Here is an 18,955-nt window from a genome sequence, read left to right on the forward strand (position 1 = left end):
TCCCTCGTAAGTGAACTGTAACAATGTATCTTAAAAGGTAACACGATGTAACCTTGCTCTCACTTGAAATGTGTCCCCACATTTAGTCCTTAAATTTGAGGGTTTTGGACTTGGAAAGTCCTTGAAATGTCCTTGAATTCGAAGTTAACTAAGGTGTGGGAACCCTGCCTACTGGTCAAAGGTTTGATTTCTTTATTTCATTGCAGTGTAGGCTGGCATGAACCCATTCATGTGCTGTCATTTTATATGTGGCTTGCTTTTTCTCAGGCCAATGATTCAAGAGAAAATGAATGTTCTGGAGCAGGTGGGCTTGTCTGAATCTAATATTTCCGAGAAGGCAGAGTCTGCCAGCTTTCACAGTAAGGTTGGTATTTTGATCAGACTATCAGCACATTTTAAAATCATTAATAAAACAATAAATGATATCCCAGACAGAATATTCAGACTTTCATTTAAAGAATTAGAGAAATAAATGGTCTGATTCTTCCTCTGTTTGTCAGGACCCTCAACAGCTGACCATCACTGAGATGTTTCAGAGGTCCTTTGATGAAGATGAGATGCTGGCATTACTCAGTGAAGATCAGTAAGAACATTCATCAAATAAAAGCTTTCATCTGATTTCTGTTTATCTTAAATATTTCCTGCAATAGTCATGGCCGATATATCCCGTCAATCAAAAGAAAACTGGAAAATGCGATTAATGTATGCTCTGTGTACAGAAAATTTAAAGACAGATTGGATATACGTAACCGTGGACCACAACAGTCATTAGTGGCATGAATATATTTGTAGCAATAGCCAACAATACATTCTATCTAGGGCTGGAAAAAAAATGTTTTTTCTAAATATTTTAGATTTTTTTCTCCCCCTCTGCAGTATAGCGCAGTATACATTTTACATTCACCAAATCTTCCTTCCTTCCCAATTTTTTGTTGATGCATTTTAATTAAATATAATAAATATATATTTTAAAAATATATACAGTTTGCAATTATTTTGTTTTAAATGGGGGCGGGGGAAAAAAATCGAATCGTAAATCGAGTTTTTTATAAAAAAAAAATCACAGTGCCAGCATTTTCTAACATTTTCACAAAAGTGTAATGCCTTTCAGAAAATGTTCTTCTTTAAATATATAAACATAGAATATATCAAATGAAAGCGAAGATCAAAACATACATTGAGTTTGAACTGTTTGACCTGAGGGGTTGCTTCCGGGTTTTATAAGTTGGGTAAAGAGCGCCACCTGGTGGATAATAGCGGAAATACGTATTGCCAGAAAAACTCGTCATTGGCAGAGAAGTTTTCTCTTAATATGTGTTGCTTCATTTGGACATCCTTAGATTTTCAGATAATTGTATCTCTGACAGACATTGTCCTATTCTAACAAACCATACATCAATGAAAAGTTGATTTACATTTTTAAATTGACTGTATGACTGGTCCAGGGTCACATAATAGATAGATTTCATTTCTCACTGCAGGTCATTTCAAAGTTTTCATGTTTTGAAACATTGTTTCTCTTACGCTGAAAATACACACAAATAACAAACAATTTGTTAAATGTTTATTATTTGTGGTAGTTTATTAATAATTCATAAAGAACAGTTTTACTGAAGATGGTTGTCTTTTTCAGCTGCCATACATTCAGAATCGCTTGATCCTTCAGATTTTAACGTTTTCATTAAATAGATTTACATTTGAATGGAAGAATTGAATGATTTTGGTTCTGATTGAGATTCAACAGTTACAGCTCCATAATAAAACAATTCTTGTAGGTATTTTGAGAACTTTACTGACAAACAGTTTTTCAAAGTTTGAAGCACACAATAAGAGCTGTGATTGGTTTAAAACGGATCTCTGATGCCTGACTTTCTTCTCTTCACAGATGATCCAGAAGATTTCATGCACCTGTAAAACAGAGAAGTCTTGTAAAGATTATGACATTTGAGTTTGTTTAGTTTTTTTGTTGTTGTTCATTCTAACCATGTGTCAGTAATGCAAAGTGTACCGTCATGGTAAATATTTAAGTTATGACAAATCTGGCATTCAACTTCATTAAAGAATAAGCTGAAAATACAACCAGAGTTTCATAGTGATTTTAAAATCCATCCGAGAATCTCAGTATCTCTTCAGTGTTGTAAGATCATTGTTTTGTCACTCAGATCAGTGTATAAACCTTTAAAACATTTCTAGTTTTGATGATGATATAATTCAGAATCAGACCCGTGTCCTGCTGGCTCTCGCTGGGTGTCTCTGATGTTACTCTCTGATCTGAGACGGCTCCGATCTCGTGTGATATTTGCTGGCTCATTTCTTCACCACCATCTGCTTATAAAAAAGGATAAGAAATGATTTTGTGTTTTTATGTGACTATAAAAAGTCACTTTAGATTTAAGCAATACTACACTTTCATAAAACAAAAATCCTGATCATTTGCTCACCCCCATGTCATCCAAAATATTTATGAAAGTGGAATATTCCTTAAATAGTAAAACTCAAATATCAAAAAATAAAGGAGCGCTACCCGGACTCAAAAAAATATGTACAAATCGAGGTGCTCTTTGGATAGGGGAATGGAAGTATAGCAAAAAACAAAGAAAGACTCCAAGGCACTCTCTAAAAAAGTAAAAAGTCTTTATTAATACGGCTTGGTCATAATAAACCTTTAAAAACTACGACACGTTTCGGCATACAAGCCTTCATCAGGGAGTAAACACATTACAACAAATAGGAAGAAGTGGGAAGATGTATTATTTTAATTTATTATTATTAAAGGTTATAAATTTCTTCCTGTTTGTTGTAATGTGTTTACTCCCTGACGAAGGCTTGTATGCCGAAACGCGTCGTAGTTTTTAAAGGTTTATTATGACCAAGCCGTATTAATAAAGGCTTTTTACTTTTTTAGAGAGTGCCTTGGAGTCTTTCTTTGTTTTTTGCTATAATTCCTTAAATAGTCTTTTTAATGGATTTGACAAATTTAAAATTCATTATTGTTAACTTTTTTAATTCCAAACCCATGTATGGTTATTATGAAGTCTGGATCACTGTAAAGTTACTCTTCCTTCAGTGATGTATTATCAGATATTGGTTTACTACTTCAGTTATAACCTGTTGAGTTGGGCTCGGTCTCGTTCCTCTGGTCATCCACTGTTGATGATCTTGATGCTTGAAGGTTTCTGAGTTCTGCAAAGCTTTCCTCTGTTTCTGCAGAAAACCGAAGATTCACATCTTAAATATTACACAATAACTTTAGAGATGAATGTCTGTAATAAACTTCTGTTGAGTACCTAAAGCAGGAGACAGCGCGTCATGAATGAGCTCGTTCTCTGAGCCGATATCTCCAAAGATGAAGTTGATCTTCTCATGTGCTTGTTCTGCATTGGAGGAACCGTGGACGGCGTTCTCTAAGATGTCTTTAGCGAAGCGAGCTCGCAGAGACTCTGGTGCCGTATGTTTCGCCTCGCCGGGGTCGGCTGGACCCATAGCCGCTCTCCATTCCTCCACAGCGTTCTCTTTAGTCAAAACCAGCATTGTACACGGACCACTGAGAAAAAAATCAACCATTATTTATCTAAGCTACACTCTTTAAGAACACGGTCCTACCTGTTGTTATCCAAGTGTTATCAAGTGTGTGTAACTCACCGGCACATGTAATCAACTAGTTGGCCGAAGAAGGGTTTATCTCTGTGTTCTTTATAAAATTCTTCTGCCATCTCTCTGGACAGAGCCGCATCTTTCAGATGAGAAATTGTGAATCCTCTGGCCTGAATCTCATTCAGGATCTCCTCTGATAGTGAGCAAAAACAAACTAATATAAGATTTTTAAGTTCCTTCCAATCATTTACATAGTCAACATTTAAAGTGGATCAAAAAACTAACAAAGTTGTCCCAAGACGAGAATGGGTATTGTTCAAAATTTGAAGACAACTTTTAAAAAAGGTTTGGATTCACTTCAAATGTTGACTAAAGGATGTAAGGAATAATGGACGACAGGCCTTGTTAATTCTGCGTTTGTGCATTATTTTTGAATAATTTAAAGGACCGGAGTCTATTCTTCCGGTTACCACAAACATTGCTCTGCTGTCTATTTTTAAGATATTTGACAGGTTAGGTGTGTGGTTTACAGAAAAATAATAAACACCAATGGAACATTTCTTAACCAATCAGAATACCGCATTCAACAGACCCGTGGGATAAACTGTTTTATACGAAGGCGTTTTAGTGTTACATAGAAAAAATAAATAACATTTTTAATAAAGTCAAAATATTTCAAGAAAAAACTGGTAATATTTTAAGGATTGCACAGAATTGCAGGAAACAACATTGATGTAGCTTCTGTTAGACATGGATGTGGAGGATTTAATTAAATCTTATTTTAGGATGAGATTTAACAATAAAGACATCCTCAATTTTTAACACTCTATTAACATGCAGTAATAATAAGCATCCAGACACTGCAGAATTTGTTTCCTGAAATTCTGTGCAATCCTGAAAATAGTTTGTTAAGGGCTCGTAGTTGTGCATAGGTTCTGCGTCGGTTTTCATTTATACTTTTGCGTCGTCGTGCAAACACTTACGCAGACCGCTGGTAGGCAGTATCCACGCGTGCAACCACAGATACCTTTGACGCATTTTTTTTTACCTGACAGAAGGGGTTCTGGTGGACCAATCACAGCTCTTGCGTTTCGCGTAGAACTGACGCGCTGTTAAAAATTTTGTGAGGTGCACGTCAGGCTACACACAGGCTACAGATAACCTACGGTGTAGAGCTTAAGCACGACTATAAACCAGTCTGAAAGCTTGTTCTTGAAATATTAAGGCTTTATTCTTGAAATATTTTTACTTTATTTTCATTATTATGATGTTATTAGTTAATTCTCATAAATTTGACATCATTCTCGAAAGGTTTTGACTTTATTCTCAAAGTTGTATTTTAATTATATTATTGTATTATAAAACGCTATTGTGGTTTCATGCAGTGTTTTTGCAAAAATTGTCAATAACACAAAGGGCCCTATTTTAACGATCTGAAATGCAAGTGTGAAACGCAAATCGCAAGAGTCTTTGTGGGCGGATCTTGGGCGCTGTTGCTTTTTTCCCGGCGTGAGAAATAACTCTTGCGCCAGGCGCAAATCAATAAGGGGTTGGTCTGAAGTAGGTTCATTATTCATAGGTGTGGTTTGGGCGTAACGTTAAATAACTAAATCAGAACGTCATCCAACATTCCCTTTAAAGGTGTTCTAAGCGAATCTGCGAGACGTTAGTTTTTGTTGACGTTTGAACTGTTTTCAAACAGACGGAGCATAGCTAACTCCTCCCCCTCCCTTCCGTGCTTTCATGAACGCGCCCAACCCCCACCCCCAAATCCTTTTTGTCGTTTATTGGCTTGAACCCTTTGTTTTGTTTTGTGCTGCTAGGTTTGGCCACTATGTTGATATTGTCGTTGTGAAGCCTGGGCTGTCTACAGAGATCGCGTTTTTTTACAGTTTGATCAGCGGACAGGCAGCAAGCAGATAGTGAGGAGATGTTTCCGGTATGTAAAAAAAAATGTTTTATGGTCTGAATCGCGTCAATTCGCTTAGAGCACCTTTAAACGCAAGTGCGCAAGTTCTATGGCGGGTTGCTATTATTATGACGGATTTACCAGGCGCACACCAGGAGCGGTTCACAGCCGAGGAGACCGACGTTCTTGTAAGAGCAGTCAAAGACAGAGAAGTTGTTTTGTATGGGGATAGGAGAAACCCGCCCAAATCGGCGTCGGTAAAACAGGCGTGGGAGGAAATAGCCACAATTGTCTCATCAGCTGGCATCCCCAGGACGTTGCGGCGCAAGCACAATGATTAGATAAGCAAAGTGTGTGCGCGTTGTGCACGCTATACATTATGGTCAAGCATGCGCAACTGACTTTTTCTGGTCAGTGGCGCAATTGTTTTTTGAAACTGCAAAATAGCATCAGGGAACACGCCTCCTTTTTTGTGCTGAACCGCCCAGGGAGCGCAAGTTCATTCCCTAGTTTGCCGACGAGCGTCTGTGGAGGGAAAAACCCGCTGTGCGCCGGTGCAAAATACGAATGATACATGCGTCACTGACAAAGTCAATTGCGCTGGGTGCAAGATAGGGCCCAAAATGTTAAAGGTTAAGTCTGAAAATCTCTGGTTACACGGATTCATTTAAATACTTGTAGCTGCATTGCAAACACATCTTTTTACATTGTGATTGTTTCTTACACTTAAAAATAAAGGTGCTTTATGATGCAATAGAAGAAACATTTTGGGCTGAAAGGTTCCATGAAGAACCTTTCACATCTTTAAGAACCTTTCTGTTTCACAAAAGGTTCTTCAGATCAAAAGGTAAGAAGGAAATGTTTCTTCTTAGAACCTTTAACGGTTCATTCAGGAACCAAAAATGGTTGTTCTCTGGCATTGCTGTGAAGAATCTTTTATACGCCTTTATTTTTAAGAGTGTACTGTCTTGCAAACATTACAGAAATGTTTTTTGCATTAAAAGCAAATTAAGTATAAATATTAGCGTCTCAGATAAAGATTTAAAACATCTGGGGCTTGATTTATAAAGCTTCCGTATGCACATAACGGGCTCAAAATGTGCGTACGCCAGTTCCCATGCAAAGGTTGTGATCTATAAAAAACAAACTTGATGGGATAATGGGATCTGAGGATGATTCATGTATGCACACTTGCAGTTGATCTGTGATTTACAAAGGGAACATTGCTTTGTTTTATAAGTCTTCATATTTATTGGGGAATGCCATTTTTGGCTTTTGTGCATACGTCAGGCATGGGTCGGTATAAGATTCTGGCGGTATGATAACCTTTAGCAAAAATACCACGGTTTCACGGTGTTGGAGTATTGCCATTGTGTTACATGTGTTTTTTTCAAATGCCAGCTAAAAATAAAGCCTTTAAATTATAATATGCTTTCAAAAACTATATAATATTTTTGTAATGTATATTAAATGTAAACATCAAACCAATCACACGATTTAATGAATTTTGTATAAACACAGCTCATACCTTGGTATCACCGAACATTTTAGTGGTTTTGAAACCTTGACTGTTTAAAACCTCGGTATACCTTGCCTAGCGTACGTAGACTTTTAGTTAAGATCCTACGCACAGTTTTATAAATGAGACCCCTGGACTATATTAACTGCTTATTTAAATTGAAATGAGACCTTTGTGTTCAGTGTCGGGTTTGATGACAGCCAGCGTTTTTTCTGGGGGGAAGAAGAAGTTGATCTCTTTCTCTGCCTCCTCTGAACTTCCACTGCCATGCAGCTGATTCACATTTGAGCTCTCTGTTGAAAACTGAGCTCGCAAACTGGATCAGAACCAAACATACACATAGAGAAATGATTAAAACCCATAAACCCATTACACTCGACAGACGAATTAAAACCACACACACAAGGAGACTCGGGCTTACATGCGTGACACCATGTAAAGTTTGATCTAGGTTTGATCTTAAGGTTTCTCAGGATAAACTCTGAATAAGGCTTAAAACAGCCATGTATGATAAAGTCCTGATGGATGGATAGATCGATGCAGAAGTGCTTGACACTGGTTAAAGACCTTAAAGGTTGAGTTTATTGCTATTTGATTCATTCTGACTTATTAACACAGATAAAGAGCTATAATCCTTGTGCTAAACAAATGCAAAGTGTTAAAAAGCTGTGACTGAGTATTTCTGGGCCAAACTTACGCCGCCTCTTTCCTACAAATTTCAGAAAGTTTTTATTGAACATGGGTACCCGTTACGTATCAGTGACCCCTTATTCCTTTTATGGGCACTTCCTCCAAAAACCACGCCCACACTCAATCAGAGTGAGAACGAGACAAGGATGCTTATTAGAAGAAGAAGTCACAGACATCACTGCACATGACAGCTTTGTTTTATATCAAGACTCAACAATGGCACAAAAGAAGAAGAAGTGTGTTTTTGGATGTTAGAAGAAGAAAGTCTTGTGCAGCTTTCTAGCCTTATGGAAACAATGGATATAGTTATAGGTACTCAAGATTAACATGAGATGTGTGTTTTGACAAAAAGAATCGTTGTGTGTGGTGAATGTGGCTTTAAAGCTCTTAGATGAATTGTAAAATTAATATATATTAATTTTGAATGAAAGTCAGATGAACCACTGGGAACCTACATGAGAACAGACTGAAATCTGAAGCTACTGTAGATGATTTCTTACCAATCTGGTTCCTCATTCTTAGCCTGGATGAGATCTTTGGGTCCCAGGATTTTTCTCCAGTGTTGCACAGCTCCATCCTTTACAAGAGCTAAAGCCAGCACAGGTCCACTGTAAACGAACAGCACACGAGTCAGTCTTTAGCATCTTTTATCACAGCACATTATTATCCTCATATTTCCAGTAATACCATCTTATTTATATTGTTTTTAATCTCTCTACTAACAAATGTTTACTCTAATGTTACTTTGCAACCAAACAATTGCTTTAAGTCATTGAAAACCATGATTTTACTGCGTTTGATGGACTTTACCTGGTCATGTTCTGAAGCAGGCTGGGGAAATATTCCTCTTCCAGATGAGAGCTATAAAACTGTCTGACCTGATCCTCAGACAACATGATCTCTTTCTGCATCGCTACTTTAAAACCGGAGGCATGAATCCTGCCCAGGATCTCCTCTGTAAACACAATATAATGTTTAAATCTCCTCTTAGCCTTTATGAAGAGCATGCTGGGATCACAATATTTGATATGTAAAGAAATTAATTTATACACCATCAAACAGCTTTAAAAGCTTTGTGAGGAAATGACCATCATAAATTCAATCAAGTGTGTTTTTCACTTGTTGTGTATGTGAGTAAATATTTCACACACATCTCTGCTACAAATGAACACTTAAAGTTGTGTGATCACCTTCATTGTAACAAATAGAGAGTTTGTTGTAACACCTGCTAGGAAATTTAGTTTAAACACAAATAATTCAATCAAATTCTGTTTATATACTAAAGGTGGATATTGTTTCTATATCTGCCTATAATAGATAGATATCCACACATTCATCCATCCTTCATCTAACCATCTTTGTATTATGCATGAATGCATAGAAATAGATTTTTCCTGAAAATCATAATTGTGAGTTATTTCCCCTGATATTGTATTAACAGTTATCATTTTGATGAATAGTATTTATATTGTTTTCATTTCATTATCATTTTATACCTGAAACTGTGTGACAATTAACCCCGCTTTAAAAAAAAATTTCAATCCCAGCCATCAGTTACTAGGAGTTGCTTACATGTTTCAAAATGATGTTATGTTTTAGGTAACAAGACAATGATTAAAGTAATATAAGGTTGGATTTGGTGACTTACACACCCAACTCAGAAATCGAAAAAATCATAAGATGATGAAATTTACTTCCATGCCTCCAAAACACTCTTTGTTTAATATCTTAACCAAAACACATCAAAACATTTTCACAAATTCACAGGAGATCTTCTGAGAGTAAGAGAAAAAGACCAAAAGCACAGATTGATCGGCCCTGTATAACTATGTAAAGTAGTCTTGTTAAAATTAACCCATGCATTAGTTTGTGCGCCGCTCACCCAAGCAATATAATTTTTTTAATACTCAGTGAATGCAGGGTTATGTGACTTTGCCCGTAAGGCAGACGTAATGTTGGCACATGCCTCTGTTTTCCCTGGCAGCGTCCGGGCGGATGAGCGCCAGCGTCCTCTCCACATGCTCCTGTTCCGGCCCGGCCCGCTCCGAGCCCGGGTTCGCCATCCTGAAGCTTGGGAAGAAGAACGCCAGCTCCCTGCTGCCCACCTCGCTGTCCCGGCTGCCGTGCAGGGCGTTGAAAACGCTCGTGGTGCCGTACTGCGCTCGCAAGCTGAAGAACAGACGACGACCAATGAGAAAGAGGAAAGCGTGAGAGTTGGAATAAAGAAGAAGAGAGAGAGAAGAACAGATGGTCTCTCTGTTGGTTCTCAGGCAGGGCAAGCAGAAGTCCACAGGATGTGTTTGTGCTATAACTCATAGTGCTGAAATCTGTAAGCACAATATGGAACCAACGGCAACACAAATCCCTGATACCCTTTAGAAATTACATTTAATTACAGAATTGAAATATTAATTATGCCTGGGAATCTTTGTGTTAAGACAATTCAGGTGGTTTATAGCGATCATATTAAACAGTGTGCATAAAAATGTTTGGTAACACTTTAGTAAGAGGAACATATTTATTACTGATATAACTCCTACTGCTTATTAATAATTAGTAGAGTAGTTGTTTAAATTGATGTATGGGATGATGATTACTGTTATGCATTAATATGTGCTTTATACATATGAATAAACAGCCAGTATGCTTGTAATATGCAAGCAAATAGGCAACTTCAGGGTTCCCACACCTTAGTTAACTTCAAATTCAAGGACCTTTCAAGGACTTTCCAGGTCCAATACTCTTAAATTCAAGGACTAAATGTGGGGACACATTTCAAGTGAAAGCAAGGTTACATCGTGTTACCTTTTAAGATACATTGTTACTCTTTTGAGGGAACTCGCGCTGCGTCACTGCTGTGACACTTTGGGGACGCCTCCAGGGGTAAGTGTGTCTGAATGTGTATATCAAATTCAACCAATGGTGAGGCTTAACGACAAAGACAGGGTGACGCGGGAGCCAGGAAGTATATCGCTATCTGAAATATTGTCAAAGATGGCGTTACATGGAGACGCAGCGTCTCGTTCCCGTCTCCGGGAACAACAGTAAAATACGTAACCCGAGATGTTTTCATGTGTCAAACACAACTATGCAAAAAAGCATTTTGGTATGAATCAACATTCACATACAGAAGATATAAGCATTTAAACAGTTTAGCATGCGTGCTTAAAAGGCTAGAAATTTTATGATATTATCCTACACTAAATAGGGAATAATATGGATTTTTTTTTAACTCCTGCATAAAATAGATTAAATCACTTTCAATGACCTGTATCTATGTATGTATATTTTCAAAAACTTCCCAGAGCCTTGAATGTTTTCCCCCAGATTCACAAACTTTCAAGGATTTCAAGGACCCGTGGGAACCCTCAGTTCAACCTGTTAAAAGTGAAAATAGGTTACCATACTAAAATGTTACCAGAACCCTCTGTGAGTCCACATGTTTTATGATTTTATAATCAGAATTTTAGTTTTGTAATGTAAACTTCAATTCTGTACATAAATAGTGACATGCAATGTACTTTTTTTCATAATACATATGAGGATGTATTTGTATTGTATCATCTTTTGAAGAAAAATTAGGAACAGGTACTTGGAAAAATGTCAGAATGTTTGTTAAATGTCAGACATCTTGTGTTTATTTATTTTTGTTTTTGGGAACCTGTCTGGCTGTTTCATCTTGGCCTCATCAATATCCGGTGGTCCAATGAATTCTCTCCAAGCTGGAATGACGTCCTCAGAACCCTCCGCCTTAGAAATGACCAGGACATGAGACGGACCGCTCGACATATACTGGACAAGCTCCTGAAAATAAGGCTTAGAGAACACATACACATAAAAGACATGTGAGTGATACACACACAAATCTACACAGCAATGCATTGATCTGCTATAACACATCATCAGCAACAATATAAACACACACACACAATGGTTTAAGACAGATGACCAATGCACAGGTATCAAGTGAATAAAGTCACAAAATCACTTTGTATGCATCTATTAAAGCAAGCTGGGGGGCGCAAGACATTTTTAAAATATATTAATTCAGCATAAAATTGTTTTATGTCATTGTTTTCATTTTTTTGAGGGGGGGCACAAAGAGATGAAAGTAGTTTTTTATGTATTTGAAATGTTTGATCATTTACCTCTGAAGCTTTGTGTTGATAAAAGTCTTTAGCTTCTGTTTCTGTCAACGTTTTCTCCTCATGGGCCAAGATGACAAATCCTGCATTCTGAATCTGAAGAAAAACAAACGTTTAGCGGTTCTGTGAGGGCTTGAGTATTGATTAATTATTGGCTGTATGTTATAAAGTGTTTAATACCTTCATAATAATCTCATTGGTTTTGCCGTGTGCAACCACATCTGGTTTTATAATTGCAACTGTGTATGACTTATTAGCAGGAACTAAAAAATAAAAATACAGCGTTCAGGTGATATCAGTGAACAGAATTGCTCTATGAGTGAGTTTATGAAGATCGATACCAAACACAGCTTCATCATTCATGTGATCTTCAGTGTCCTCATTCAACTCTTCTTCTTCAGTTAAACCTTCATCTTTCACCTGAAACAACACATGAAATGTCTTCATGTCAAAACTGTACACTGTAAAAAAAATATTTATTGTACTTAAATTTTTAAGTTTAAACAACTTGAATTAACAAGTGATTACAACTTTCTTCACTAGTGAGGAGTTGGTATAAATAAAAAAAGAATAATAAATTGAATGGGCTGAATATATGAAAACTTTATTTTTATAATTTATAGTAACTTCTAACTAGTTAAATAACTTTAATTCAATCAACCTCAGTACTGATCAAAACTACCAAATCTTCACAAAAATTCCATGATTTTAACTCTTTAATTGCCAAGTTTATAAATGGTGTCACTGATTTGGGGAAAAAACACACACAAAATGACACAAAAGTATAAAATATAAAAAGTGATTGTAACCTGGATTTTTTAAAACCTTTTTAAAACACAAACACACACACACGCACACACTCACACAATAATATGCTTTTATTATGGAGTTATCCTCCATATAACTCAATGTACAAGCCAGAAATTAAGCTCTGTTTTTGCATAGGCCTACTAAAGGGTTAATAGTGCCACATGGTGATCAACAGTAAAAATTACAAATTTTACCTCTTAGCAAAAGGAAAAAACACCAACATTCAAAAATGCATGATAAAAAGGCGTCATAGCTCTGTAATCAAAAAACGTGGTTATAATGGAAGTCAATGGGACAAAAACAGCCACTAACAATAAATGAGGGAGAAAAAAAATAAAAACTGATACAAAAACTAAAAATGCTTAAAGCCAATGTTTTTACCAATCTTTGACATGCCCAAGACTGTGAAAAAGGTTTTAAAGAGTAACTAAACCCTAAACAAACTTTTTTTAGTTAAAGATCTGTAAGAATGATGCTTTATTAGCCCTGTTCATTCATTTTAGTAAGTTTTTTGACATTTGTATATAAAGTGTTTCAATACTACAATATATGGTGTAAAAACGTCTGAGTGCTGCCCTCTTCAGGTTGAACGGTGGCCACTGCAGTTGAATTTTCCTATTGGATGTTGGGTCCAAAAAGTAACTCGTGACGTAAGCAGATTCAAGCTCACCACGCCCTTGTTACGATCTCACTACACACTTTAGTTCGTCCCCTCTATCTCCGTTGGGATCTGCCCACTTTTCTTGCATTTTTCAAATATTGCCAGTGGGTGGAGTAAGGCTCTGACCAGGGGTTTAGTTACGCTTTAAAAATCCAGGTTACAATCACTTTTTATATTTTATACTTTTGTGTCATTTTGTGTGTGTGTTTTCCCCAAATCAGTGACACCATTTATAAACTTGGCAATTAAAGAGTTAAAATCATGGAATTTTAGTGAAGATTTGGTAGTTTTGATTTGTATTGAGGTTGATTAACAGATTTATGAAAAAAAATTTGGAAAAAATATTCATGTGATACATTTTTATAGCCGTTGAATTTAGTGGATGTTTTCATCCACTAACAACACGAAAGGGAAGTAAATTTGCCCACGATATATCATTGAGTTTTTGAAAAATTTCAAAGCATTTTCTTAAAATATATGTCAATATAAGATTTGTCAACAAAAATCATTCAATTTGCTAAAACAGAGAGAAAGTTGTGGCCAAATTAAGAGTAAAAAAAGCCTTGCAGTGGATGAAAACATCCCCAACAACACATAAGGGTTAAACATTTAAGTGCAACAATGAATTTTAACAGTGTATGCACTGTAAAAAAGATTTGTTGGTTCAACTTTAAAAAAAGTAAGTTACCTGGTTGCCTTAACATTTTGAGTTGATTAAACTTAAAAATATTAGTTAACTCAAAAAAAGGTTTGTAAAAATTGTTGTGTCAACTAATATATAAGGCAACCAGGTAACTTACTTTAATAAGTTGAACCAACTTTTTTTTACAGTGTACTTGAACAGTTTGCTTTGTGTGAGGAGCAGATAGATGTGTTAGATGTTATTCACAAAGTTTGATCTTTCATACAGATAAACTGTGTTCAGTAATGTGATGTTTGTCCAGCAGAACTCACAGGCCTGCGTGTAGCTCCATGTTCCAGCACCTTCTTCTCTTTATTCAGCTCTTCTTGAATGATTTTCTGGAGGAGAGGAGCGTTTGGTCCCCGCAGAACTGCCACTAATTCTCCACCCTAAAACAGGAGAACCACGGGACACCGACACAGACGTTCATCATCACAACAAAAACTGCGTGAAACCAAATGGCATCTACAATATAATCATGTATTTTATAAAGATGCTACAAGTTTTTCTGGCATGCACAACTGTTTTTAAAATTCTTAGTGGTGATTCTCCTTCAATTCTTCTTTGTAATACAGCTGATTTTACTGTCCTGTAGTATAAAAATACTTGAGATTATTTTTATCATTTACATCAGCCTAAATTAAGGCAGTTTCTTTAAGGAAAATATTTGTGTACATTGTCTCAAATTTGTATATTTCTTTCTTTTCACATTTAGGTTTCCATAAGCGTGAAGCGAATCTTTTCAAAATGCGAATAAGAAAATAGAGACAGGACTGCATTTAGTTATGATTGGGCAAGTTATACATTTACTAGCAGTGCCGTTTGTATGCTGTGCACAGAAGAGGAAATGCAGAATTTTTAATGCAGGCCCGAGCAACAAGGGCATTGCGATGACGTCGAGCCCCATATAAGATAAAGACAACAACACCAGATCGCAAGAGTTAAATGTTCACTAAGTTATCATTTATTCGGCAAAATACCATCTCTCATTATTCACATTTACTTTACTTCTTCGCACAAGCCAAAAACCACCTCAAGTGAGTGTAAAAACCTTTTTTGCAAATTAAGGGATTTTTATTAGAAATTTGGCATTTTCATTACTCTTTCTTATGAGATACTTAAAAAAAATGCTCATAAATTGTAGTGATAGAAACCCAGTGATGATTTTGTGTGATTCCCCTAGTTATTATACTTGGACTATTAAAGGCACAATATGTCTTTTTCACCACTAGAGGTCGCTTAACATGCTGTTACGCTCCATTCACATGACGCGTTAACTTTAAATACGTGACGTCATGCATTGCTGAACAGAATTGTGGATCCGTTGGCATCGTGTCACATGGTGTTGCGTCACTGACACATGATGAAAATCTTTAACTATTCAAGCACCAACACAGCCATCTGCCAATCAGATTACCTTATGCAAATAACATAGTGCTGATGCCAACCAATTACGTTTATACAAGACCGAGGAACAGAGAAGCATAAACATGGAGGATTGTGCTGCTTTCAAATTGCTCGCGCAATAATTCTACGTCATCGGTCGATCAGTATGTGCAGTGCCACGTACAGTCAAACACACTTATAGTTTCTTTTGCATAAAATGCGAAAATCTAGGATTAACTGCACATAACTACGTTGATGTATATTTCAAAAGTCCTTCAAACACCGTTGGAAACATTGGGGATAATGTAAGTTCACGTGGTGTGACAAAAATTTGATAACAATGTGCTAGTAGTTTTTGGATATTTTAATGCAAAATCTGACATATCTTGACGTGGACTCACATCAAGGGTACCTAAAGTCTGCACTAGATGATGTCATCAAAGTGTGGACTCTGAGAAGGACCACAAGTCCGGAGTGTGGCATTTGGGACAGGGCCAGTGAAGTGACGCTGAAGGATCCACAATTAAGTGCGGCAACGCATGACGTCACCCATTAAAAGTGAATGAGAAGCGTTGACGGCTCGTGTGAACGTTTGCCCATACAAATATTTAGCTTGATATTGGTAAGCTATGAAACACAGCTGTGCAATTGAAAACATGTAGAGACAAACCGCATAAAACAGAAAGGTGGGTTCACATTTCCCTCTGTATTTCACCAGAGCATCAATCCCATCCGCCTCGGCCTGCAGGGTGATAAGACGGCATCAGCATAGCAGAAACTTGACATTTAAAATGATTGTTTGTGTGCTTCTTTCTTACTGTGACAAAATGCAGCAGATCGTCTCCTAACTCATTCTTTATTTTTCTGAAGAGACTGACAACAGCACGACAGGGACCGCACCACTGCTGGTACACATCAACCACTGAACAACACACAATTCACACAAACATTCATTTAAATTCATAAGACACAAACGTCTGCACGTCATTGCAGAAGATAACAACACTGTCATCTGCAGACAAATGATGTGAGAGCTTTCGTAACATCTGTGTTCACATTCAGTGACTCTTAAAGGAGTAGTCCACTTTAAAAATGGGGTCCATTGACTTTTCATAGTAGGAATAAAAAATACTATGGTAAGTCAATGGGCCCCATCTTTAAAGTGGACTACTCCTTTAAGTAACTCTTGTCAATGTGATTTTCAGTGGATGTATGACGTCAGTCCTCCTCAATGAGTCACCACATCATCACATTTAGGATCACAAAGTGTCCAAATACTTTTATCTTTGAAAATTCTTAGTATTTTATACAAAGCTAAGAGTTTATTTGTAAAAGTTTATAAATATTATTATTTATATATTATAATTGTGGCCTCTACACAGACAAACACACAGACACGACTTCTGTCTCACCTGTTAAGCCTTTCGTTGAAATAACTTCACTCCATTGTTCATCGTCATTAATATTAACCTAAATACAAAATGGTTATATTTAGCCATCGAGACAAAGTTTAAAAGCAATACAATACTCATACACAAACGTTGTTCTCCATATATTAAGAAACTACAAACCTGCAAGCTAATCTCCTTCTTTTTACCTGCCATTAAAATTCTTATTCAAAATACTATTTCAAAAACAAACAACTACACAATTAAATCAAAAGATGAGCTTTGATATTTCACTCTTGATGGCAAAATATTGCGTTGCTTTTGTTAATAAAAAGTTTCTGCGCTGCACAAACATCTGCACATGCGCAGCACGGACTGTTTCGCGTCCTCGTTGCTTGGTTACCGCTTAATACACGCTTCACTTCCGCCATCTGCTGGACTGTTTGTGTAATGCAGCGTTAGTACAACAAGCGCAAGCATCTGTGGGCTTCATTTGTTTTGGATAATAAAACACAAACACATTTAATAGTTAGATAATAAAGCATTACAGTATCATTTATTTATTTCTATTTAGTTTTCGGTAAACATATAGCTTACTAAAACTACAGACCATGGTACAGGTGAAAGCACAATATCTTATTAGGTTATTAAGTTAAATAAGTTATTAGGTTATAGAAATTCACAATTAGAATTAGACAAACAAATCATTGTGTCTCAATATTAGTACATGAACACTATAAGAAAACACACATTGGAGTGTGGGAATTACAAATTATTAAAAAGAAAGGCAAATAATGTCAGTAAATCTATCACTTTATCTGTCCATCATACATGAAGAGTTCAATGTAAAGAGCAGACCAGATCCAGCAGACATTCTGCTTCAATGCCACAACACACTGCATATATAACATTATATTTTACTATCATGTGTACAGCCAGTGTTGGGTGTAACTAGTTACTAAGTAATAATTTACTATAATTTAATTACTTTTCCCTTGAAAAAGTAAAGGATTATTCCTGTATTTTACTTAGTTCTGATGTAACTACATACTGTGAACATTTATGTATACTGTAATAAATAATGTATGTCTTTTATGAATCCTTATCACTTTAAACACTTTGGAAAGTTAATAAGAAAAATGGTAACACTCGTGTGTAGTTTACAATTCTCACTAATATTATTGAGATATTGGCTGTTTATGAATACATAAAAAGCACATATTAATGCCTGATTCTGCAAAACCTTATTCTACATACCAATTTCTACCAAAACTAAAATTTAACAAACTACTTTACTAAGTATTAATAAGCAATAGTTGGAGTATATTGAAGCAAAAGTAGTTAATAGTGAGAATTGGACCCTATAGTGGGACCAGAATAATTGATGTGCTTTTTAATGATTTATTTGAGCCGTTTCAAGCCTTTCCTTGTATCATTTAAATAGGACTTAAAAAGTAATTTTTAATAATGAAATACTTTTTGGAGGGAGTGATTTGTACAGTAATCTAATTACATGAGTGAAGTTGTCATTAGTAACTAATTCATTACTTTTTTGAGTAACTTACGCAACACTGTTTACAACTGAAAAATATTTATTAATCTGGACTGAAGTAGAGATAACTGTCTTGAGGAAATATAAAATAGGTTGTATATAATGAGAGTGTTTGCGTTAGAAAAGGCCAAGTAAAATCAATTTGGTGAATGTATTTTGAAGGGTTTGGGAAATGTTTGATTTTTTGGTTTTGGGTTAAGGATCCTAATCCAAGGTTCTACAATATGAATATAATTGCACTTAATGAGTCATTGAGAGCTTTGTGTGTTTTAATTTTGTGATCGAGAGAAACCGGTACAGTTGGGTGTGAGAAAGGCTTATGAAGGGTGGAGAAATGAATTCTCAGCCTATATTTTATGTGTTTATTGAATCAAGGATTACTCGTACAAACAGTCCTGCTGTTGTGATGGTTTGCTTAACTAGGACAAATATATAAACAACTTTATAGTCACATTTCTCTTTTTCAGTCTCTCTTTATTCTTTTTTAGGGCTGGAGCAGTCAAGAATTATTGAACATTCCTCATATGAGTCCAGTGATGTGAAGTAGAGCCAAAGACAACAATCGTTCTCAGAGCCGTCTAAATGCATCACTTTATGAGACCTTTATTTGAAGAAAAGG

General features: G+C 36.1%; 2 protein-coding genes across 2 annotated transcripts in view; one reads left to right on the forward strand and one right to left on the reverse strand.

The window, feature by feature from the left end:
• Positions 1-2,079, forward strand: part of smarcal1 (SWI/SNF related, matrix associated, actin dependent regulator of chromatin, subfamily a-like 1) — a 17,600-nt gene extending 15,521 nt beyond the window's left edge. Inside the window, exons 16-18 of the mRNA XM_065252356.2 lie at positions 268-364; positions 501-583; positions 1,886-2,079. Of these exons, the coding sequence (XP_065108428.1) occupies positions 268-364; positions 501-583; positions 1,886-1,889 (184 nt within the window). The 3' untranslated portion in view covers positions 1,890-2,079. The remainder of the gene's footprint in view (positions 1-267; positions 365-500; positions 584-1,885) is intronic.
• nme9 (NME/NM23 family member 9) lies at positions 1,378-17,138 on the reverse strand. Its single transcript, XM_065252358.2, has 18 exons — positions 16,968-17,138; positions 16,809-16,866; positions 16,215-16,318; positions 16,067-16,138; positions 14,283-14,399; positions 12,199-12,277; positions 12,038-12,120; positions 11,861-11,953; positions 11,374-11,528; positions 9,679-9,881; positions 8,523-8,667; positions 8,213-8,320; positions 7,193-7,338; positions 3,643-3,787; positions 3,288-3,544; positions 3,109-3,204; positions 2,224-2,325; positions 1,378-1,908 (listed from the first exon to the last, which is right to left on the reverse strand). The coding sequence occupies exons 1-18, from the start codon at positions 16,998-17,000 to the stop codon at positions 1,901-1,903; spliced, it is 2,004 nt and encodes a 667-aa protein (XP_065108430.1). The 5' UTR covers positions 17,001-17,138; the 3' UTR covers positions 1,378-1,900.
• Positions 17,139-18,955: the final 1,817 nt, after the last annotated feature.

This window comes from Paramisgurnus dabryanus, chromosome 15 (genome assembly GCF_030506205.2).
Source record: "Paramisgurnus dabryanus chromosome 15, PD_genome_1.1, whole genome shotgun sequence".
Lineage (NCBI taxonomy): Eukaryota > Metazoa > Chordata > Actinopteri > Cypriniformes > Cobitidae > Paramisgurnus > Paramisgurnus dabryanus.

What these genes read in the sequence shown, in the direction of transcription:
- nme9 (XM_065252358.2), bottom strand. Translation starts at nt 17,000, where the DNA reads ATGGCAGGTAAAAAGAAGGAGATTAGCTTGCAG. An exon ending in GAATGATGAAGCTGTGTTTG is followed by an intron (nt 12,121 to 12,198) that starts GTATCGATCTTC and finishes TTTATTTTTTAG; the next exon opens with TTCCTGCTAATAAGTCATAC. An exon ending in CTGCTTCAGAACATGACCAG is followed by an intron (nt 8,321 to 8,522) that starts GTAAAGTCCATC and finishes GTTCGTTTACAG; the next exon opens with TGGACCTGTGCTGGCTTTAG.